The 23,968-nt window shown below is 50.7% G+C and overlaps 1 protein-coding gene across 1 annotated transcript; it reads right to left on the bottom strand.

Moving 5' to 3' along the window:
- Positions 1 to 2,993: 2,993 nt before the first annotated feature.
- On the bottom strand, positions 2,994 to 10,529 carry LOC147529216 (uncharacterized protein C12orf50 homolog). The gene is given in 10 exon segments (XM_086625785.1): positions 2,994 to 3,032; positions 3,642 to 3,733; positions 3,939 to 4,002; positions 4,310 to 4,398; positions 5,149 to 5,352; positions 5,525 to 5,629; positions 5,872 to 5,985; positions 6,076 to 6,153; positions 8,114 to 8,357; positions 10,377 to 10,529. Coding segments are annotated over 10 exon segments (1,182 nt in total).
- Positions 10,530 to 23,968: the final 13,439 nt, after the last annotated feature.

Raw genomic sequence — 23,968 nt, 5'->3', positions numbered from 1 at the left:
ACACCACAGAAACCGTCCCCAACACACTTCAGGCAAGGGGAGGCAAAACAAAAAGGGTGTGTCGTGACAGGACATGGGGCAATGGCTTTGAACTGGAAGACAGGCGATTTCGATGAGATCTAAGGAGGAAATTTTTTACATTGAAGGTGGTGAGGCACTGGCCCAGGTTGCCCAGAGAAGTTGTGGCTGCCCCATCCCTGGAAGTGTTCAAGGCCAGGTTGGATGAGGCTTTGAGCAACCTAGTGTAGTGGAAGGTGTCCCTGCCCATGGCAGAGGGCTTGGAACTAGGTGATGTTGAAGGTCCCTTTCCACCCAAACCATTCTGTGATTCTGTGCTGTGGGTTGGTGGCCAGCAGCGCAGGCTGTCGTGGACCTAGCCAGAGTGCCTGCGGGCAAAACGGAGTGTACAAATCCGTCTTTGCTTGCTCTCCTCCCCCAGCCCACCCTGGATCCCTTCGGGTGTCTGACAGCGGTGCGCCCAGGGCCCCTGTGCAACGTTTGGTCTGCCGCTGGCTTCTGGTAACCAGATTACTTAAAAGCAGCATTGTTTTTCTGGACAGGAAGGCTATTAGTAGAATCTGGGCTATAAATCTGTATTTTTTCCCTCCTTGGACACATAATTGGATCTTCCAGCAATGTCCTGGTTGGATGATTAATGTTGGTTTTAAGCTGTGTGAGCCATTTGCGTTTTTAAATCCCCTCACAGTGCAGTCTGCTGCGCTGGCGATGGCACTGCGGCAGCCGGGACCATCCACTGGCTCTTGGGGTGCCCTGTGGCAGCTGGGGGGGTGGCTGGATGGATGGAGTGAGCAGGGGGTGCTGAGTGGTCCTGTGGTGGTCCTGGCACTGACAGGGCACGGGGGAGCTGCTGCTGCTGGGTGCGAGTGACGGGCTCGTTGTTGCCGAGTTGGCTCTGCTCTGTTCTTAGGAAGTTTAAAACCAAATCCTGAGGGATCTGCCTGGGCTGGTTTGGCCCCTTCCTGCGATCGTAAGGAGAAGCGCTGTCCGCACACATGGTGTGATTTTTAGAGCAGGACCCGTTACAAATGCCTGTTTGCTTTGAGCAGGAGGCTCTGGGGTGTACGGAATTCCTTCTGTACACTCACACTTTTCATTTGACCTTCTCTCCCTGAGAAGAAGGGAGAAATCAGAATCCGAGCTGGTGGTGGTCACTGGCTGTGATAGAAGAATGACTTGGAGAAGGATGGTCATCACATGACACTGTCCACATCTTTGTTGGCAACACGAACAGTGGGATCGAGTGCACCCTCAGCAAGTTTGCAGATGACACCAAGCTGTGTGGTGTTGTGGACATGCTGGAGGGAAGGGATGCCATCCAGAGGGACCTGGACAGGCTGGAGAGGTGGGCCTGAGAGAACCTCATGAAGTTCAACAAGGCCAAGTGCAAGGTCCTGCACATGGGTCGGGCAATCCCAAGCACAAGTACAGGCTGGGTGGAGAATGAATTGAGAGCAGCCCTGAGGAGGACTTGTGGGTGTTGATTGATGAGAAGCTCTACATGAGCTGGGAATGTGTGCTGGCAGACCAGAAAGCCAACCGTATCCTGGGCTGCATCCAAAGCAGTGTGGGCAGCAGGTCAAGGGAGGGGATTCTGCCCCTCTGCTCTGCTCTCAGGAGACCCCACCTGGAATACGGTGTTCAGCTCTGGAGTCCCCAGCACAAGAAGGACATGGAGCTGTTGGAGCAGGTCCAGACGATGGCCATGAAGATGATCTGAGGGCTGGAGCACCTCTCCTGTGAAGACAGGCTGAGAGAGTTGGGCCTGTTCAGCCTGCAGAAGAGAAGGCTTTGGAGTGATCTTATTGCAGCCTTCCCGTACTCAAAGGGGCCTAGAGGAAAGCTGGAGAGGGACTTTTTACAAGGATATATAGTGATAAGACAAGTGGCAATGGCTTTAAACTGAAAGAGGGTAGATTTAGATTAGATATAAGAAAGAAATTTTTTACATTGTGAGTGGTGAGGCACTGGAACAGGTTGCCTGGAAAAGTTGTGGATTTCCCATCCCTAGAAGTGTTCAAGGCCAGGTTGGATGAGGCTTTGAGCAATCTGGTGTAGTGGAAAGTGTCAGGGGGGTTGGAACTAGATGATCTTTGAATCCCCTTCCAACCCTAACCATTCTGTGATTCTATGATTCTACGATTCTTTGTCTTTCCCTTGAGCTGAGCCTGACTCTTAGCTCGGTCCTCTGCGTCAGGCAGACAGTGTATGAAATCTTGCCGCAAGTCTCCTCCAAGGAGAGGAGTCTCCTCCTCCAACCTTGCCGCAAGGCTCTCCTCCAAAAGTTATTATCTTCTAAGAACGACTTAAGGTCATGCCAAGGTAAAGATGGACTAAGATATAGTGTCACATACATCTAACAGGTTAGTATGAGGCTTCTTTCTTCAGAAAGCAGTATTAAAGTATCCCTCTTGCCAGTCTTCCTCTCAGTCTTTACCCAGTCTTTTATACTTCACTATGCAACGTGTGGAAAAGTGTATTTTGGTTAACTCAAGAGTTTTGTTGTGAAGTGCATTCAGTTCTCAACACAGTTCTGCTGCTCTGCTAAAATGGCAACATCTCAAGATCAAAGTTGCAGCGAGCCCCCCAGACCTCCGACCAACAGCTAACGCCTCTCGGAATCTGCCCTTCACACCAAAACATCTCCTTTCTAGAATGCGTTCCTGTTGCTGTTTCCATTAAAAGTCCTCTGAAACAGCTGAGTAAAACAAACAGTATTTATTCATATTAGGAATTATGCCTTAAAACATAGTCTAAAAATCACTTCAACTGTCAAATTTTTGAACCAGATTCAATTTAGTGAATATAGGGAATTTTTAATCGGGTTGGAAAGGTTGTGTTGTCCTTCCTGCATCTTGTTTCTGGAATTTGCAAGTGTAGCATCTTTGGATTTCCCAGTTGAAAATTTTAATTTCAATTTAGATTTTTTTTTGTCAATTGAAGTACTTGCTTCATCTCTTTCTCGTCTCTACGTATCATTCTCCTTTTCCATTCACTGCCGTGTCTTCTTGGCTCTGTTTTCAAAAGAGACGTACAGAATGTTTAGTGCACGATCTATTAGAGTAAAACTATCTGCTCTTTCAGAAAGATTTTAAGAATAAAACTTCCAGGGTAAGACACAAGACAGAGTTTCTAATCTCTGCTTTCAAGACAGCTGTAAAATGTATTAACAGTCCTTAGGGCGTCTCGTGACTGTTTTGTATCCGGAGTCCTTGTATGAAGCTGGACCTCAGCTGGTCGTCGTTCGGCTGTTGCCGATGCCTCGTCAGTGGTCCAGCAGAGCGACAGAGAGATGACCCTGCTGTAGTCCCTGCTGGGCTGTGCCCAGTGCTACAAGCCAAAACCCGCTTCTTGTAGCTCCTCGCTTTAAAGGCAGGCACGTCCTTTGCTTTCATGTCAGCAATATTGTGACTAATTAGAAATCACAGGCTGGTTATACGGCCAAAATTACGTGTCTGCAAGCAAAACTATTAACAGCTCTTTCGGAGCACTCGGCATTGCTAAGAATCTTGTGGGTTTTGGCAGGGGAAGTTGTAAGAGCACTTTTACATTTTCTAGGTGGGGAGAGACATGCCACTTTTACTAAAAAGACTGAATTGTAGAACTTTCTGTCAAACACTTACCTGAGTGGTTGTTTTCAACTTAGGGAATGTTTTTGCATGTGGGTTTCTTTTCCTCCAAGTTGGTGCATTTTAAGATCCTGAAGTACATTTGTCTATAGAAAAAACATACATGGTTTTTCAGTTTCAGCTACGATTTCAGGACAGACTCTCTTACTCTATGACATTTGCTGAAATATCAATGAAGGTATCAGGTGAATCATAGATCATCCCTGAAATCCAAGCGAATATGAAATACAGACTTTCCCTCTAGTACTCTCAAGATCATTTGGAATCTTGCAGCTTCTCCCTCAGGCTCACAGGATCTTCCAAATGAGGCAATTCTGCCAGGGGCATCCTTAACTTGAACAAAGCCAGTGTTCCCCTGTTGGAAATTTTCCCAAAGGCGTCAATTGCTTTTCGATTAAACGAATCCATACTCCAGTCTCCTGCTTTATCCCTGTTGTGACAGCACTAGATGCAAGGCAATAGGATGGGTTTGTGCTAGACAATTGATTTTGCATCTGAGTGTGCTGCCCAACAACTAAGCATTTTGTGTCAAACTTGGTTATAACTCATTAATATGAAAACTCTGGTTTTCTATTCATTCCAGCTTAATTCCATGAACTCAAATCATTAATTCCACAAGAATCCTAAATTTTCCAGTTTATGCACTACATGTAAGTCTTAACCGTATTTTCTGTTTGGGTCCAAAGTCTCCTGTTTGTGTCAAGCTGATTCTTTTCTTTGGAGCATTTCCCACCATATGGCTCTGGTACAGCTAAAAAGAAAGGTGGTGAAAATGGTCATGGTCGTTCTTATGACAAAATGCTGATTATCCTTTCTTTTAAATGCTCTATCCTTTTTTAACTTGGAAATTTGAGAAGATGTATTCCTCACGTTAAGAAGGTTCTCGCTGGAATCTCTATACCAATCTGTCCACCTTTAATCAAAGCAAATGTTCACAGCAAAAAGAAAAAACCCACAACTAATCTTTCCCGAAACAAAGCAGCGATGTTGGGATAATTTCTGTCATAATCCAGTAAAAATCCAGTTGTGTAAAATCGCGAAGCAAGTTTCATTGAGAGGAAATGGAAATTCTACCACAAAACTATTTCTACTTCTACTGCTATCAATAGTTAGAGTAAAAAGAGACATTAAAAGTGGACTATTCTGAGGTTTATTAAATATTTCCACAGAATAAATGACATAAAAGATGCTGTAAATAGTGGGAGTCAGTATACTCGTGCACTACATCACATCACTGCATTCATTCCTCTTTCTTGGGCACAGAAACAAACTCCTGCTAGGAAGGCGGCTATGTTCTTGTTGATGAACGTTCTATCTGCCGTATTGTACAGCTTCCTGAAGCTTTACATTCCTGTCTATGGATCCTGTTGCAATCTACTTGTGAAAATGCTGCTGGATCAAATTTACTCTTGCCCATATTTAGGCATAAATAACATATTAGTCACTTGCAGGATTAAAATCAAAAGCAGCACAACACAGACAGGCTCAAGCAGGAACCCACCTGTAGATCCCTTGAACTTTGGTTCTTGTTTGATGGTGGCAGTCCGGTAGACTACATGTGCCGATCTTCGAGGTTCTAGAGGGTTGAAATTAGTCTTTCTTCCAGTTTCTCTCACATAAGGAAGAGAAGAAGCAGTTTCGTCATCCATCTTTTGACCTCTTTGTTTGTAACTTGGTTTTACTCTGGGGACCGAAATGTGACTTCCTGAAAGTGAAAAAACAAAGCAATATGTTTAAAAATTTGATCTGTTGCAGGAGATCGGAGGCTATAAATCAAGATTTAAGAAATGTTCCTTCTGGATAGCCAAATGAAAATATATTTATTTTCTTTTCCAGAAGATTTTCAGCAATGAGATGCCAACTTTAAAGTATATTACCTCCATTTTCAAAGAATCTGCAATCTGTTCTGGGAATACTCTTGGTTGGTCCTCTCCTTCCTGAACCTTCTCCTTCTCTTTTTGTAGGAATTGTATTCTCAACACCTGGAAAGGCAACAGAAAGAACGTTTTAGCCACTTGTCAGTAAGCACAGTGTATAGACACTCTCTATACACATATATGGGGGAAAAATGAATGAAATATTTTTATGCTCTTTGAAACATGCTGTCTTTTATTGTCAGTAGATTGAAAAAGAGGAGAGGAGGGGCATCCTATGTAACAGTTTCTCCCTGTAGCAGTAATTTTGAAAGTTGCAAACATTGTCCAAGAAGATGCTAAGTACTTGCCTTTCTGCAAGCCTCGCTCGGTAGCTTCCAAGGGTAACAGCTCCTTTTCCCGAGGTGAAGACACAGGTTTTGTTGATTGGAGTTCGGGAGGGTGCTGAATCCTGTAATACTCTCCTAAACATAGCCCTGGAGGGAAAAAAACCCACAAGTTTACTATAGTGGCAGCATTGCTGTTTAGGAAAGAGTGACTGAATTCATATTTACCAGATTTGTAGCATATTTCCTTTATTGCTCTTTCCTCTTCAAGATCTGCAGCAGTTGTAGGCACCCAGTTAGAAACAGCTGGCAGAAATATTTTTCAAAGATTACAAGGTATGTATATAAAGACCTTCAACAATTCTTAAGAGTCAAATACCATCATGAATTTCATTTCAGTCACAAGGGTTTTTTTCCTGACTGCAACCTCTGGTTCTGCATGGAAAGATAATTCCTTAATTCTAGGTGTTTCCAAGTTCAATGGAAGTGACTCTTCTGTAATGTCTGCCGGCAGAGCTGGTGAAGTGAGTGCTCCTTCTCTGTCTCAGTTAAGGCTGCTGAGATGAGCAAAGCCCTGCTTTTCATATTGTTTAAATTCATGTGCCTTACTCAGACGGCAACCGAATGAGGAAGCACTAACAGGCCACCCTGCCTGCCAACCTGAAGGGCAGGGGGAAAGTGAAAAGCAGCTTGCGGCTACCTGAGAGCTGGCACAGCAATTTGCGGGGTGCACGCATGCAAGTAGGTCTTGTGCTGGATGCAGAATCTGTTCTTTGACACCCTGTTGCAATGGGACATCTGCAGAAAAGAACCTTACATTTAGTTTACTAAATGTCAAATCCAGCTTCAGACCAGCAGATATAGTTTTGAAATCATTGTCGTTTTGAAGGAATCGTTAAATCGAGAGATTGTGCCTTTTGGGCAAAATCTTCTGCAGAGGTTGGCAGAGGAGCATCTTCTTTCTGCAGAACGTATGAAAAAACACGGGTACTGGCTCCTCGGAACAGACAGAGGACAGACCCTTTTGAAAAGAGGAACATTTTGATCATTCTACGCTAGGTAAAAAAGGCTGGATATCTCTTCCAGCTGGTGGATTTCAGTCCGTAAGATTCTTTTTTGCAGTCCCTTTTAAGGCATTGACAACATAGGGAAACGGGATTTGTTAATACCTGGCCTGAAGTGAGTACATGAGTTTAGGACGCCAACTGGGAAAATATTTTAAGCATGCTGGATAATAGGCAGGCCTGTATCACTCCCCATGGCATCCACTGTGGAGAATTTAGCAGTGTTAAGCACCGGACTACACATGTTCAGCTTGTAGACTTTTTTTTTTCCTATCAAAACGTTCTGAATCCCAACTCTCTTTACTAAGTACAAAATGTAGATTTTGAGAAAGACTAGGAAGTTCATGAGAATCATTTACACTGAATTAGAAGAAAATCATACAAGATCTTCTTTTCTTTCGGAATTTATATCTGCCCCTGATGTTTGCAGCAAAACTATTTCAGTACTGGGACGGCGTTTTCTGAGAGCCAGGAAATGCAACTGACTGAAAAGAAAAATGATGAAAAACGATGAGTCTGTTTGCATTGTTCAAGCTGACCACTTTGCAACTAGAGATACAATCAGGATTCTGTGCATCCTCTAAAAAATACTGCAGTTGGATACGTTTCCCAGTTTAAAAGCAGTAAGAGGAAACATGGGCATTTTCTTTTATTCCAGTTGTTGTTGCTGGAAGGACGTTTTCGTGGGTTTACTTACTCTAATGTACAAATTGCTAAGAAAATATTTTTACACACTACTACTAGGAGGTAAGAAAAGTCCATTTATAGTGCGAGGTTTGCTCTGAAGGCACACGTGATCCTCACACAGCCTGATGGTCGTGTTTCCCAGAAACAGGGGATGTTGCCATACTTCTGCTGCAGGAGAAAACAGTTTTCAGCTATTGTAAAGGGAACCAAAAAAAGGACTAAATGGATTAGTACACAGTACGCTCCTGCGAACATATGACTAAGAGGACCACGCTCTGGTATTTTAGAACATTTAAAGTTCCCTTCAAAGTTCTCTTAAGCTCAGTGGAGCTTTCATGATGTGAAGCTGTTCCTAGGTGAGAATAGGAGTAAAGCAGTCTGCTTACTGTCCTGCAGACTTTTCACAATGTGCTGGGAAGACAAAATGTCTAGGAGTCACTTAATTGTCCTGTGGCTGAGTCTCCTTGCCTGCACCATGGGCTAGTCAGGTCAATCTCAAAGGAAATCTGCTGTGCGAGTGCAAATCTTACACTCATACTCTCTTACAGTTAAAGGACATGGGTCTATGAGGTTTATAATCACTGGAGGGTGAATTGGTAGTAGAATATTCTCTGGATTTTGGAGTGATTTTTGACGATGGGCTGGATGCAGACTCCCTTCTGGGACATCCTGTTGCAATGGTGCATCTGCGGAAGAAAGAAGTGTGACCAGTGCCGAAAGCTGTCCAGACAGGGGCTCTTTGTAGCTGTATAGCTGTGCCTAAGTGAGGCACAGAAGGTACGGTCGGGAAGAATTATTTCTGTGTTGGGTTTGCATGGCAAAGTTTTTGTAGCAGGGAGGCTACAGGGGTGGCTTCTGTGAGAAGCTGCTAGAAGCTTCCTCCATGTCCAACAGAGCCCGTGCCGGCCGCCTCCAAGAGGGACCTGCTGCTGGCCAAGGCTGAGCTCATCAGTGACAGTGGTAGAAGATCTGTGACAACATTTTAAGAGGGGGAAAAAACTGCTGGGCAACAGCAGCTGGGAGAGGGGAGTGAGAATATGTGGGAGAAAACACTCTGCAGACACCAAGGTGGCGGGACCCCACACTGGAGCCGAGGAAGCATGTGAGGAGGAAGGAGCAACAGAGACAATGTGTGATGAACTGACCGCAACCCCCATTCCCCATCCCCCAGCACCGCTTGAGGGGAGGAGGTAGAGGAAAATTAGGAGAGAAGTTGAGCCTGGAAAGAAGGGAGGGGTTGAGGGAAGGTGTCTCGAGATTCAGCTTTTATTTCCAATTACTCTACGCAGATTTGATTGGTGATAATCTAATTTTCCCCAAGTCGAGTCTGTTCTGCCTGTTAGAGTGTGGAAAAACAACAGGAATTGGGCGGAATGGGAGAACATTGTCCCCCAAAGTTCAGCTTACATCTTAACATAAGCTGTAATATTAGAGCAGCTTTGAGGCCAGATATAGTTGCTGCTCCCAGGAACGTGATGCGGTTGGCATGGACAAGGCCTGCTCAGGTGGAGCAGAATGTACAATATCCTTGGAATGAGGAGTAGAGTGGTACGGAGGTACCATGGCTCGTCCCTGTTATCAGGGATAGAGAGCGACTGGTGAAGATAAACGCATAGCTGCTATCAAGGAAGATGGATTGCAACTGCCGTCTCAGCAGTGATGGTGAAATCATGTCCTGAAGCTGAGCTTTGCTCATTGTAATGCCATTCTGATACCAAAACACACCGCCATCTCCAAAGCTGCTCGCCTCTGGGTTGCGACCACTCCTCGCTGAGCATGCGCTCTGGAATTCTAGCCTATACCTTTCAACCAAAGCGAGGAGAGTTTACACCAATCCTAACAGAGGTACGTATGACCAGAGTCACTCAAGCTCCACCTGAAAGTAAAAAACAGTATAAAAATGGCTAAAGAGAAGGGAGTGTTGTTGGAGGAAGACCTCCATCGGAATGTCTGGGATCAGTTGACGGGCTGGACCTCTCTTCTCGCCCCCACAGGGACGCCTGTTGGGTAAGAGCTCTGCATTAGGTGCTCTTGGTTACTAACACGTCGTGAGCTGTTTGGGATGATCACTGATCAGCTCTGTTTGTGCATTGTTGCAAGTCTGTTTCCGCAGCCAGTACCGATGAGCGGCTGTCTTTGAACCTGCGTCCTGTCACGAGCATATGGAATAAAATTTGCCATCTGTAAACATAAGTTTCTGGTAACTTCAACAACTGGTACAGGAGATATAAGGGATTTGTCTTTGTGTCGCTGCCCGTGAGGGTCCCTGAATCGGGCAGACGATCCGCCTCTGACATAGCGGGCAGCCCAGAGGGATTTGTCCTGGTGACGCTGTCAGCGTGAGCCTGACAGACCGGCCAAATTGTAAAGGGTTCCAGGTGATCCCCTTTCTCCTTAAACAGGGTGCGGAAGGCAGGTCAGGTACGCGGGTCTCGTTTTTCTTAGGAAACTGGTAGACTGGTCAAATTGAGAAGGGCTGGAGGTTGTGCCCTTCTCTGTCCTCCAGTGACCTGACATCGCGTCTTGGCGTGACAGAGAGTGGTGAGTGAGTGGTGGCTCTCTGTCCTTATGCGGGCCCAGAAGCCGCCGGTTGTATTTTCCCTGCCCTGCCCGGCTGAGGAGGGAGTGACAGAGCGAGCGGCTTTGGCGGGCAGCGGGCGCCCGGCCGGGCCGAAGCCCGCCCAGCTCCGGAGGCCGCCCCCCGGGGCAGGGCCCGGGTGAGACCAGGAGGCGGCTGTCCTGAGGGAGGCGAACCCGGCCCCAGAGAGGTGCCCGCACCGCGCACGGCGGGAGCCGCCGCTGTGGAAAGCGGAGCTGCCGCGGGGCGGCGGAGAGCGGCGGAGCCGACGCCTCGCTGAGGGATGCCGGGGAGCGCCGCCCCGGTGAGTCGCGGGGCTCCGGGCGGCGCCGGACGGCGTCTCCCGTGGGCATGGCGCAGGCGCCGTTGGGGCCGGGCGCGGGGCGGGCGGCCGCGGCGATGGGGCGGTGGCGCGCGCTGCCGCGGAAGGCGCCATGTCTGCGCGTGACCGCCGTGAAGGAGGAGCCGTCGGCCAAGCGGGAGCGCCGGGTGGCCGGGGCGGCTCGGGGGCGGGCGGGAGGCAGGCAGGAGGGGCTGCAGTCCCCGCGGCGGGGCCGGGGCCGGGGCCGGGGCCGGGGCCGGGGCCGGGACTGGGGCCGGGCCCAGGAGGAGTCGCTGGGCCGCGGTCGGCGGCGCCGCGCGGCGGGGCAGAGCTTGGGCCACCGGGCAGCGGCACCGACCGGCCCGGCCCGGCCCGGCTGCGCGGAGGGAACGGGCGAGCGGTCGGGGTTGGGCGGCAGCTCGTGAGCGAACGGCCGGTGGAGGTGTCGGTCGGGCTCCCCCGTTTAAACGCGGGACGGGCCGGTCGTTTGGTGCCGTTTCAGCTCTGTCCCACTCTTTCCCTGCCAGGGGCATCCAGATGTTCAGCCGGTGTCGTGTTGCTTTTTCTAAGCGTAGGGAACAGTCATGGCAAGGGGTGAGGCCGCTCCAGCATGACTGTGCTGGGAGCTCGTGTCAAACCATCCTGCCGTGTCCCCTGTGAGCCTTGTGGGGAAAAATGAGCTTTATGTCTTTTTTTCTTACTTTTTTTTTGTGATCAAAGGATTGTCAGGCTCTGACAGAAGAATTCGTTTGAGGCTGTAAGATGTGGGATAGTTACCAAGGGGAAAGTAAAGGAGCCCAGTCAAAGTAATTTCTTCCCGAGATGTAAAAAGGCAGTGTCGGGACAGATTGGGGTGGCATTCCCTCCTAGAAATTTGGACTAGTTGTGATTGGATATTTGTTTCAGAGCCCCGAATCACTTATTTCTTTGCTATTTTAAGTGGAAGAGTGTGTAGTTGGCAGCACTGATACTGAGTGTTTAACACCGGGATGCTTTTGCCCCTTTGCTTTCCACTGGTCAGTGTGTTGCACTAACGTGGTGCTGTTGACTTTCAGCTCTGAACTGCAAGCTCGGAGCAGATGATCATGATGGATTTCTACTGCCGTCCTAATACAGGAAGGCACATCTCAAAATTTCAATAGGATTAGTGATAAGCAATATAATGTGTAATACTAGCCTTGCAGAGGCGAGCTGTAAGGAGCAAGCATCCCTGGGAGGACAAGGCAGGGGAGCAGGACGGTCCCGGGGCGGGCAGCTGGGGCAGCCGAGAGCCCAGAGGGATGAGCAAGTGCCTGGTGAGGTGGCAGCTCTGAGGACAAGCCAGGAAAGTCAGGCCGGGCCAGGGTTCAGGCCCAGTGGTGGCAAGCAGGGTCAGACGCAGGCCCCATGGGCGGGCCAAGGGCAGGCTGGAAAGGCAGCCGGTGGGCTGGGGTCCAGAGAAGCGAGGTCTGTGGCCAGGCACAGCCACCGCTGACACAGAAATGGAGACGGGGACACTGTGACAGCTCAGGCAGGGAGGCCTCTGCCTACACCTCAGCAGGACTCCAGGGCCCATGGGCTGGAGGCTCCAGGGACCTGGGGTGGGACTGGAGGCCCCAGCTCATCCTGCTGAGGCTCATTTGTGCCACAGAGAGGTTGTGGAGTCTCCGTGCTTGGAGATGCTCCAAACAAGACGTGGCCTTGCGAGACCTGCCCTGGCTGGCCCTGCAGACAAGAGATGGACGAGATGAGGCCCTTTCCAGCCTCAACAATGCTGTGCTTTCAAGGAACAAACATCTCCAGTGAGCCGGAAATTTCACACCGCACGCCTGCTTTTATTCGACTAGATCTCTTACCCGCTTTAATGAGCCTTTTGCCCGAGTCTGACCTTATCTGGGTGAGGGGATAGAGTGCACCCTTAGCAAGTTTGCAGATGACACTAAATTGGGAGGTAGTGTTGGTCTGCCTGAGGGTCAGGAGGCTCTACAGAGGGACCTGGACAGACTGGATCCATGGGCCGAGGCCAACTGTATGAAATTCAAGAAGAGCAAGTGCCGGGCCCTGCACTTGGGCCACAACAACCCCCTGCAGCGTTACAGGCTTGGGGAAGTGTGGCTGGAAAGCTGCGCAGCAGAGAAGGACCTGGGGATGCTGGTCGACAGCCGATTGAACATGAGCCAGCGGTGTGCCCAAGCAGCCAAGAAAGCCAACGGAATCCTGGCATGTATCAGAAACAGCGTGACCAGCAGGAGCAGGGAAGTGATTGTCTCCCTATACTCAGCACTGGTGAGGCCACACCTGGAGTACTGTGTTCAGTTTTGGGCCCCTCACTTCAAGAAGGATGTTGAGGTGCTGGGGTGGGTTCAGAGAAGGGCAACAAAACTAGTGAAGGGTTTAGAGAACTTGTCCTATGAGGAGCGGCTGCGGGAGCTGGAACTGTTTAGTCTGGAGAAGAGGAGGCTCAGGGGGACCTTATCGCTCTCTGCAATTACCTGAAAGGAAGTTGTAGGGAGATGGGGGTCGGTCTCTTCTCCCATGTTATGAATGACAGGACGAGAGGGAATGGCCTCAAGTTACACCAGGGGAAATTTAGGTTAGATATCAGGAAGAATTACTTTACCGAGAGGGTTGTGAAGTATGGGAACAGGCTGCCCAGGGAGGTGGTGGAGTCCCCATCATCATCCTGGAGGTGTTTAAAAACCGTGTGGATTTGGTGTTGAGGAACATGGTTTCGGGATCCTGACAGTGCAGGGTGAATGGTTGGACTTGATGATCTTGAGGCTCTCTTCCAACCAGACGGTTCTATGATTCTCTGATTCTAATTTAAATTACGCAGATCATTTCTGAAGGTCCAAGGGAAGTGCTGTCCAGCGTGCGGCTTCCAGCTGCAGATGGACATGGTGGGTGTGCGCAGTCCAGTTCAGAGGACTGCATCTAATTCCCTGGCACCCGCCTCCGCCACCCCAAGCGGGAAGCCCGGGGCTCTCCCCGCTGTTTCCGACGAGCTGGCAGGAACAGGCGGTTTCAGCGGGTTGGTGCCCGAGCAGCCACGGCTCCCGCCACTCACGCAGCACTAGTGGGAGCGGTGGGACAGGGCGAAGCTTTGCTACACGTTCAGCCGTTTGTCAGCAGCCCTGTCCGTGGCCACACATGCCGCATTTTAGAATCATAGAATCATAGAATGGTTAGGGTTGGAAGGGACCTCAAAGATCATCTAGTTCCAACCCCCCTGCCATGGGCAGGGAAATCCTCCACTACACCAGGTTGCCCAAAGCCTCATCCAACCTGGCCTTGAACACTGCCAGGGATGGGGCATTCACAACTTCTCTGGGCAACCTGTTCCAGTACCTCACCACCCTCGATGTAAAGAATTTCTTTCTTATATCTAACCTAAATCTGCCCTCTTTCAGTTTAAATCCGTTGCCCCTTGTCCTATCACTACACACCTTTGTGCGTAGTGATTTTGCTTCAAAACCCAGAGGGACGCGTCCTTCAAGGTTCTAACACGGGGACAAACAGGGCTCTCCAACAGCAGCTGTGCAAACAGCACATTTTCAAAGGCATTTTCCGGCCACCCAGAGCCCAGCACCACCACCGGGCCGCCCTGACGGCGAAGGCAGAGCCCTCCCGGCCCGGGCCGCCGGCCCCCGCCCCCTATGACGCCTCCGCCACCCCCCTCTGTGACGCCCCCAGCGCGCTCGACGCGACCCCTTGTCCAGCGCCCCGCGAGGACCGCCGCTCCAGTGTCGGTCTCCCAGCGGAACCGGCAGCATCTCCCTGGCTCGGAGCGTCGGGGCTGCGAGCCGCGGTCGTCGCTCGTCGCTCGGCTCTCGCCTCTCCCCGTCTCGTCCCTCTCCCCGCCCGGGGCTCGGCTCTCGCCTCTCCCCGTCTCGTCCCTCTCCCCGCCTCGTCCCTCTCCCCGCCCGGGGCTCGGCTCTCGCCTCTCCCCGTCTCCTCCCTCGCCCCGCCGGGGCTCCGCAGAGCCCGCCGGGCGCCTCCTGCGGCTGCCAACCCCGGGGCGGGCCGTGTCCTCGTCCTCGTCCTCGTCCTCGTCCCCGCCGCAGCATGCAGCGGCTCCTCGGGCTCCTCCGCAGGGTGCGGGAGCGGCCGCTGTTCGGCAGCGCTCCCGCGCCCGGCGCGGCCAAAGCCCCCGAGCGCCGGTCCGGGCAGCGCGGGGCGGCCGCCAGCGGCGATGTGCCCCGGCCGCAGCGGCGCCGGTGGCGGTTGAGACTCCCCGTCAGCGGGTGGTTGGCGAAACAGCGGTAAGGGGCGGGCAGTGCCCGTAGCAAACCCTCCACCCAGCCTGGCTGCCAGAGCCGGCAAAGCCCGGCACGGTTGCAAGCACCTGAGGAGCAGGGCCGGCTCCTTACCTAAGTGCTGAGCTTCCCGGGGGCCTGCCGAAGCTGAGACAGGAGCTGGCGGATGCTCCGCTCTGCCCTGCCAGCCTGCTCCCCATAGTGAATCTCCTGTGGAGCTCAGCAGGCCTTCGTCCAAGCAGAGACAGCTCCCTTCCTGTTGCCAGACTGAGCAGCTTGCTCGAGCAGGGCACGTATTTGCAGAAAGCCATGGCATAGCACTCCCATTGCTGTTAGAAGTCCCATCCCCTCTGCCTCCAGGACGCGTCTGGCACAGGACCGCTGGCGGGAATAGCCAGGAGCTTACACACAGGCTTCACAGACTTACGTAGCCTCCATAGACTCCAGGCTGCCAAGACGCGGTCTCCTTTGCTGTGCTGGGTGGTCCTGCTGGAGACAGGGACCAGTGCCTGGGCATAGGAATCTGTTTGTGCAGCTTCATTTACACAGCTGAGGAGACGCCTCCTGACCCAACGCGTGTGTTGGGGAGTTTTCCTAGCCAGCCCCAGGCTTTGGGTGTGCAACTAGTGCCACCAGCTCTGGAACAAGAAAGCTTGCTTTCGGCTTGTCTTTTGCCACGTGAGGCTTGTGGCCCTATGCCACAGGCAGGTACCACAGCCTGCAACGATGTCTTCAGCTGTCTGTCTGTGTTAACCGAAGGGTATGTAATTTCCAGGACGCCTCTGCTGCATCTTCCCTGTGAGAGCGACCACACAGATGTTCGATTTCTAACGGGAAACACATGCCAGCTGACACGTGACAGCTTTGACAGATCGCCGCTGATGAAGGTATGCGCAACGTGCGATATTCTTGTACGTTGGGCTTATCGATTGTGCCTTGAGCTGTACGTACCTTGCATGATTCTTTACATAGGCCTGCGTAGAAGCAGGTCAGGTGCAGTCAGCAGACAAGGGGCGTACGTTGCCCCATCTTTGAAGACACTCATACTTTTCAGAGTTGGTAAGACACAGGAGTTCTGACAGAGAGAAACGGAGATGCTGGAAGTTACTCTTCCTTTGTGTCTTGTTTCCAGGCGGTAGAGCAGCAGCACGCAGACTGTGCGGCTATTCTACTGGAGCACGGTGCCAACCCTGACTTCAAAGATGTTTGCGGCAACACTGCGCTTCACCTGGCTGCCGAAATTCCTGGCACATCTCTGGTGGAGCTGTTACTTGAGCATAATGCTGATATTGATGCTCAGAATAGGGTGAGCTTGGCCTTCAGGGAAGGCTTCTCTTCCCAAAACTTGCTTGACTTTTCTGTGTGATTCTAAAGGAGATGATTTCTCCTTTCAGTTGGGATACACTCCGCTTACTATTGCGATCATTGAGCACTGTGAAGAGATGGTCGAGTTCCTTCTTCAAAAAGGAGCTGACGTGCATGTTCGAGACCGGCGTAAAAGGTGAAGGGTTTGTCAAAAGTGCGCGTGGGGCTCCTTAGCACTGTTCAAGTCGGATTCACGGGGGGGCACAGGAATGAGCTTTGAAAAAGAACCAAGAGCTGCCCAGAAGTAGCTCCTTCTGTGTGACTTGTGAAAGCCCACCCGCACTCAGCTGCTGTCTTGCCTCGGGAGGATTTCCGCTCTGAGGACTGCAAGGAAGCGTTGGCTGTGGTGCCACACCCACAGACACACACACAGACCCCCCCGCCACACACCCCGAGTCTGGGCGGGTGGTTGGCCTGGAGTCCTCCTGAGGTCCCGCCAACCTGAATTCTCTGACGCTTCCACGTGTTTGGCTGTGCTTTCCCTCTGCCCGTAGCAGAGGGGAAGTGAATTGTGTGGGGAGCAAAGAGGGGCTGAAGTAATGGCAATGCAGCATCTGCGGAAGCTGATGGATTTCCTGTCCTCTCTTGGATGCTCTAGGACCACTCTTATGATTGCTGTTCATGCTGGGCATATGGATGTGATACAAATTCTCCTTCGGCATGGTGCTGATCTTTCTGCTAAAGACCGTCGTGGCCGCACAGCTGTGTATTACGCTATGCTGTCTGGACACCTGGAGTAAGTGTTTTATAGCCTTGTCAGTGCAGTTGCATAATAAGAATGTCCGGCCCTTTCTCGTAACATCCCAGGGTTTTCATGAGGTGTGGACACCTTTGTTGTCTTTTCCTGTTTGTTTGTTTGAGGTTTTTTGTTTTGTTTTTAGTTCTGCTGATGAAGCAAACCTGAAAGGGGTCTCTCTCTGGAGGCCCAGCTGAGCCTCTGCCGAGGCTGCTAGAAGATACCACCTATGCAATGTTGTTAACCCCTGCAGTGCTTGGAATGCAACCGCCATCTTTGTTGGCCTCTTGATAGCCCACTTAGGAGTTCTCTAAACTCTCAGGTCCTCAGGCTAACCACAGGAGTTTCTGAAGCCCTTCAAAGTCAGGTTTGAGAAGACGTTACCCCGGCTTGACATGAAGAGTTGGTGCAGCATTAGTACAGCATCCCACTGAGGCAGAAGCCTTGTAGTTAGATGTCAGTCTGCCAGGGCACTTGTTAGTCTCGCTGGCCCTTGAAATGGAGACTGTAGCCAACAGGGATGAGTTACTCCATATACAGGAATAAGCATCTCTAGAGTGAACATGCCTGTAGCGAGTATTTCAGTCTACAGCAGTAGTGAAGTAGGTTGTCCATATGTGTTACCCTTTGCCAGCTGGCAATGAATACGGGTAGGATGGCTCATGAATGGCTGTTGCTCTTCCAGGAGAGAGTGTGGGCCAGTGTGTGGGTGTTTTTACTGAAAGCATTTCCTTCCTTTCTCTATCTAGTATTGCAAATCAACTGGAGAAATACAAGAGCTGTGCAGGGAAAGAAGAATGTTCTGCAGCAGGTACAGAAGGCCCAGCAGTACTTGACAGCTCTAGCCCAGGGACCACTACTGACTTACCCTTGGATGCACTTGCACAGCCCAGAACAGGTAAGATCCTTCGCCGCAGAGACGGTGATGAGGACAAATGGCTGTTGCCAGAGGAGAATGAAAAACAGTCCTTTCAACAGAGGGATTGAGTAATAGGGAAAAGCAGAGTGAAATCAGCACTCACAGCAGCATTGCGCTTCTTTCGTCTTTTATAGGTGACTCACCAGCAGCAGGAGCAGAACAAGAGGAAGATGTCGTCTTCTCTTTTAATTCTGAGGTACAATCATAGAATCATTAGGTCGGAAAGGACCTTAAAGATCATTAAGTCCAAATGTAAACCTAACACTGCCAAGTCCACCCCTAAAACATGTACTTAAGTGCCACGTCTACAAGTCATCAAAATAGCTCCTATGTCCTGGGACAGTGACTCAACCCTTCTCTGGTCAGCCTGTTCCATGCTTGACAACCCTTTTGGTGAAGAAATTTTTCCCAATAGCCGCTCTAAACCTCTCCTGGTGCAACTCGAGGCCTTTTCCTCTTGTGATATTACTTGCTACTTGGGAAAAGAGGTCGACCCCCACCTCACTAAAACCTCCTTTCAGGTAGTTGTAGAGAGAGATGAGGTCTCCTGTCAGCCTCCTTTTCTCTGAGCTAAACAACCCCAGTTCCCTCAGCCACTCCTCATAGGACTTGTACTCTACACCCTTCACCAGCTCCCTTGCTCTTCTCTGGACGCTCTCCAGCACCTCAACATCTTTCTGGTAGTGAGGGGCTCAAAACAGAGCAGTGTTTGACATGTGGCCACACCAGTGCCAAGTACAAAGGGACAATCACCTCCCTAGTCCTGCTGGCCACACTATTTCTGATACAAGCCAGGATGCTTGGGGCCTTTTTGGCCACCTGGGCACACTGACGACTCATATTCAGCCACAAGTCGACCAATGCCCCCGGGTCCTCTTCCAAAAGGCAGCTTTCCGGCCACTCTTCCCCTCCCCTGAAGGAGGCACTGTGGCCCCACTGGCCTCGCTTGCTTTTGGGCTCATTTCCCTCTGCTGCTGCTTCCACCACATGCTCCTAACTGGGATCTTGACATGCTGGTGCTGCAGGCAAGCTGTTCAGTTAGGACTGGGTCAGAGTGAGGTCAAGCTAATGATTCAGGTCGCCTTCTGGTGTACTTCTGCCCCTTTTGAAAGCGCGGCTCAACAGAGATGCTCCACACACTGGTGGTGTTTCCCTTTCGTTCTTTCCGTCACCTGGTACCATGTTACGCACGTTGCCTCGAGCGGGAGCTTTGTGCATGGAAAGGGGTCGAGGAGGAGTCTGTGCCAGTTCTCACGCATGTCTTTTAAATTACGCAGATGGATTGTCAAGTTCCAAGGGAAGTGTTGGCCGATGTGCACCTTCCAGTTGCAGACGGACATGAAGCTTGCGCGCGGTCCAGTGCAGAGGAGTGTGACAATGGTAATTTTCTTGACGGACTAAACGGTTACCTTTGTGTGCTTCCCTGGAGTGAAGCAGATGAGGAGAAGCAGGGTGAACTCAGCACTCACAGCATCGTTGTGTTTCTTACCTCCTTTACAGGTGTCCTGCCAGCAGCAGGAGCAGAGGAACAGGAAGACTTTGACTTCCCTTTTGAATCTGAGGTACAATCATAGAATCATTAAGTCGGAAAGGACCCTAAAGATCATTAAGTCCAAATGTAAACCTAACACTGCCAAGTCCACCCCTAAACCATGTCCCTAAGTGCCATGTCTACAAGTCTTTTAGATAGCTTCAGGGACGGTGACTCAACCCTTCTCTGGTCAGCCTGTTCCATGTTTGACAACCCTTTTGGTGAAGAAATTTTTCCCAATAGCCGCTCTAAACCTCTCCTGGTGCAACTCGAGGCCTTTTCCTCTTGTGATATTACTTGCTACTTGGGAAAAGAGGTCGACCCCCACCTCACTAAAACCTCCTTTCAGGTAGTTGTAGAGAGAGATGAGGTCTCCTGTCAGCCTCCTTTTCTCTGAGCTAAACAACCCCAGTTCCCTCAGCCACTCCTCATAGGACTTGTACTCTACACCCTTTGACAGCTTCCTTGCTCTTCTCTGGACGCTCTCCAGCACCTCAACATCTTTCTGGTAGTGAGGGGCTCAAAACAGAGCAGTGTTTGACATGTGGCCACACCAGTGCCAAGTACAAAGGGACAATCACCTCCCTAGTCCTGCTGGCCACACTATTTCTGATACAAGCCAGGATGCTTGGGGCCTTTTTGGCCACCTGGGCACACTGACGACTCATATTCAGCCACAAGTCGACCAATGCCCCCGGGTCCTCTTCCAAAAGGCAGCTTTCCGGCCACTCTTCCCCTCCTCTGAAGGAGGCACTGTGGCCCCACTGGCCTCGCTTGCTTTTGGGCTCATTTCCCTGTGCTGCTGCTTCCACCACATGCTCCTAACTGGGATCTTGACATGCTGGTGCTGCAGGCAAGCTGTTCAGTTAGGACTGGGACGGAGTGAGGTCAAGCTAATGATTCAGGTCTCCTTCTGGTGTACTTCTGCCCCTTTTGAAAGCGCAGCTCAACAGAGATGCTCCACACACTGGTGGTGTTTCCCTTTCGTTCTTTCCGTCACCTGGTACCATGTTACGCACGTTGCCTCGAGCGGGAGCTTTGTGCATGGAAAGGGGTCGAGGAGGAGTCTGTGCCAGTTCTCACGCATGTCTTTTGAATTACGCAGATGGATTGTCAAGTTCCAAGGGAAGTGTTGGCCGATGTGCACCTTCCTGTTGCAGACGGACATGAAGCTTGCGCGCGGTCCAGTGCAGAGGAGTGTGACAATGGTAATTTTCTTGACGGACTAAACGGTTACCTTTGTGTGCTTCCCTGGAGTGAAGCAGATGAGGAGAAGCAGGGTGAACTCAGCACTCACAGCATCGTTGTGTTTCTTACCTCCTTTACAGGTGTCCTGCCAGCAGCAGGAGCAGAAGAACAGGAAGACTTTGACTTCCCTTTTGAATCTGAGGTACAATCATAGAATCATTAAGTCGGAAAGGACCCTAAAGATCATTAAGTCCAAATGTAAACCTAACACTGCCAAGTCCACCCCTAAACCTTGTCCCTAAGTGCCATGTCTACAAGTCTTTTAGATAGCTTCAGGGACGGTGACTCAACCCTTCTCTGGTCAGCCTGTTCCACTACTTGACAACCCTTTTGGTGAAGAAATATTTCCCAATTGCCACTCTAAACCTCTCCTGGCAGAACCTGAGGCCTTTTTCCTCTTGTGCTACTACTTGCTACTTGGGAAAAGACGTCAACACCCACCTCGCTACAACCTCCTCTCAGGTGGTTGTAGAGAGAGATGAGGTCTCCTGTCAGCCTCCTTTTCTCTGGGCTAAACAACCCCGGTTTCCTCAGCCACTCCTCATAGAACTTGTACTCTACACCCTTTGACAGCTTCCTTGCTCTTCTTTGGACCCTCTCCAGCACCTCACCGTCTTTCAGGTTGTGAACAGTGTTTGACGTGTGACCTCACCCATGCCAAGTACACAGGAACAATCACTTTCCTAGCCGTGCTGGCCACACTATTTCTGATACAAGCCAGGATGCTCAGGGCCTTTTTGGCCACCTGGGCACACTGACTGCTCATATTCAGCCACAAGTCATCTAACGCCCCCAGATCTTCTTCCAAAAGGCAGCTTTCCAGCCACTCTTCCCCTCCTCTGAAGGAGGCACTGGGTCTCCACTGACCTCGCTTGCTTTTGGGCTCGTTTCCCTCTGCTGCTGCTTCCAACACATGCACAGTAACGGAGCTTTGACATGCTGGTGCTGCAGGCAAGCTGTTCAGTTAGGACTGGGTCAGAGTGAGGTCAAGCTAATGATTCAGGTCTCCTTCTGGTGTACTTCTGCCCCTTTTGAGAGCGCTGCTCAACAGAGATGCTCCACACGCTGGCGGTGTTTCCCTTTTCGTTCTTTCCGTCACCTGGTACCACGTTACACATGTTGCCTCGAGCGGGAGCTTTGTGCGTGGAAAGGGGTCGAGGAGGAGTCTGTGCCAGTTCTCACGCATGTCTTTTAAATTATGCAGATGGATTGTGAAGGTCCAAGGGAAGTGTCGTCCAGCGTGCGGCTTTCAGCTTCGGATGGACAAGGAGGGTGCACGCAGTCCATTGCGGAGGAGAGCAGCAATGGTAATTTCCTGATGGACTGAACGGTTACCTTTGTGAGCTTCCCTGGAGCGAAGCGGATGATGAAGAGCAGAGTGAAATCAGCACTCACTGCATCGTTGTGCTTCTTGCCTCCTTTGTAGGTGTCTTTCCAGCAGCCGGAGCAGAACAAAAGGAAGATTTTGCCTGCTCTTTTCAGAATGATACACTTTTCCTTCTGGAGGTAATGCGTTACCTGCAGGTGAAGTCATGCTTCTCTTGCCCCAGGGCTGAAATGTAGCGTGATGTAGTAGTGTTGCTGAGGATTCCTTTCTCTGCTGTCGTGTTGTCTTCTTACCGATTTCTCTATGCTCATGTCACACCATTTCTTTAGAGATGGATTAACCAGCTACAGCAGGAGCTTACCGACGCTCTTGAAAAGAGCTCCCTGGTAGAAGCTTCACAAGAAGCGAAGAAGCACTACAGCAGGGACCAGCAGGACCAGAAACTGCAGTTGCAGAAGGAACTGGAGAGGTGTAAAGCTAAGGTATGGAGAAAGCCTGTCTTTTGTCTCTTGGCAGGGGCCCAGGCTTTTTTTGTCACAAACCAGAGCGGGGAACGGGTCCTTTCTTGGGGGTTTTGTGTAACCCAGGGTGGTTCAGTGTGCGGCTAGCTGTGATGAGGGGGCTGGGAGGAAACAGCACTGGTGCCTTGGGTGGCTGCCTGTTTGCACCGCTTGAAGTTACGGTGGAGAGCTGCGCTCAGGTGGTCTTAGTGCACTAGACAACTTTGCGACAGGAGTAGATTGAGTGACCTGTGAATGACAACCAGTTTTGGGCAACCTGGTGTAGTGGAGGGTTTCCCTGCCCATGGCAGTGGGGTTGCAACTAGATGATCCTTGAGGTCCCTTCCAACCCAAACCATTCTATGATTCTATGACTCGCCTGGTGGGTCCGATTAGAAGGGTCACTAACCGTGAACTCACTTAGTCTTTAATCGGAGAAGGGTGTGTGTATTCCTTTCAAAAAGCTGCTTCTCAAGTTTCACGGAGCACCTCTGTTTGCTTCTTCTCTTGGGTTTGGCAAAACAGAGTGTGTGCTGACGCAGAAAGGGTAGTAGGCATGCTGGAGTGTTGCGCTGGTGCTTTTTTGGAATCCCTCATCCCCTCGGCATTGTTACGGCATTGCAAAGTCACTTGAGGAGGAGGAGGAGCTTCTAACCCTGCTGGAGTAGCCTACAAGTGGCTCAAAGAGCGTTCGGAGTCCTTGAGAGAGGAGGAGGAGGAGGAGTGTTGTGGGAACGTTTAGGAAACGCTGCGGGAGATGGATGTAGATGTAGGAGAGGGGCCAGTATAAAAGATGAAGACGTAAGATGGGTTTGGGGAGTTGAAGTGAGAGTCAAAGCAACCCACTCCTTTTTATCAAACGTAAGCTGACTACTGGGGATTCTTGTTGTGCTTTGGCAGCTGCAGGGATTGAAAGAATGGCGGCGTATCCGGACTGAGTGTTATGCCGAGTGCCTGAAGAACGCCATAAAGGACAAGGAGGAGGACCTAATCACCTCCAGGAACCTGCAGGGTTTTCTGGCCACGGCTTGTGGAACTGTGGCTACTGCAGGGCTAGAAGAACGCCTGCAACCGTAAGGAAGTAACACACCGGAGCAAGGCTTCGTTTTTTGCGGTTGGGAGAAAACAACAGCACTGTCTTCTTGCATCACAGCGAGATACTAATAAATGATTTTCAAAGACACTTCTGTTTTAGATGAGGTTCTTGCACATTCTACTTTCGGGATTGGTGCTCTTGTGGACTGGTGCGATAAGGCCTGTACTTCTTTTTCAGGCTTCAAGTTGGAAAGGCCAAGCTGGAAGCCGCAGCCCAGCGACAAGCCAAGACCATGGAAGCCCTTCAGAAAGACCTGAAAGTCTCAGTAAGCCGGCCAGAGCTCTCCCTTTTCATGAGCTACACAGCCTAGAACCGTATTCACATGGGGAAACTTTCAGATGAGAGAGCCTAGGAGAGATGACTTCCTCTGTTCTGCTGACTATCGGCTGCTCTGAAAGTCCTGCTGGCCCATTCCCCAGCTTTCTGGCTTTGAGCTGACCCATGAGACTACAGGAAGTCAACGCTCTCTTTGTTAAGGAGTTTACAGGAATGCACTGGCTTAAGTGTTTTCTG

Source organism: Tauraco erythrolophus, chromosome 2 (assembly GCF_009769465.1).
Source record: "Tauraco erythrolophus isolate bTauEry1 chromosome 2, bTauEry1.pri, whole genome shotgun sequence".
Classification (NCBI taxonomy): domain Eukaryota; kingdom Metazoa; phylum Chordata; class Aves; order Musophagiformes; family Musophagidae; genus Tauraco; species Tauraco erythrolophus.
This window is presented reverse-complemented; position numbering and strand designations above follow the sequence as displayed.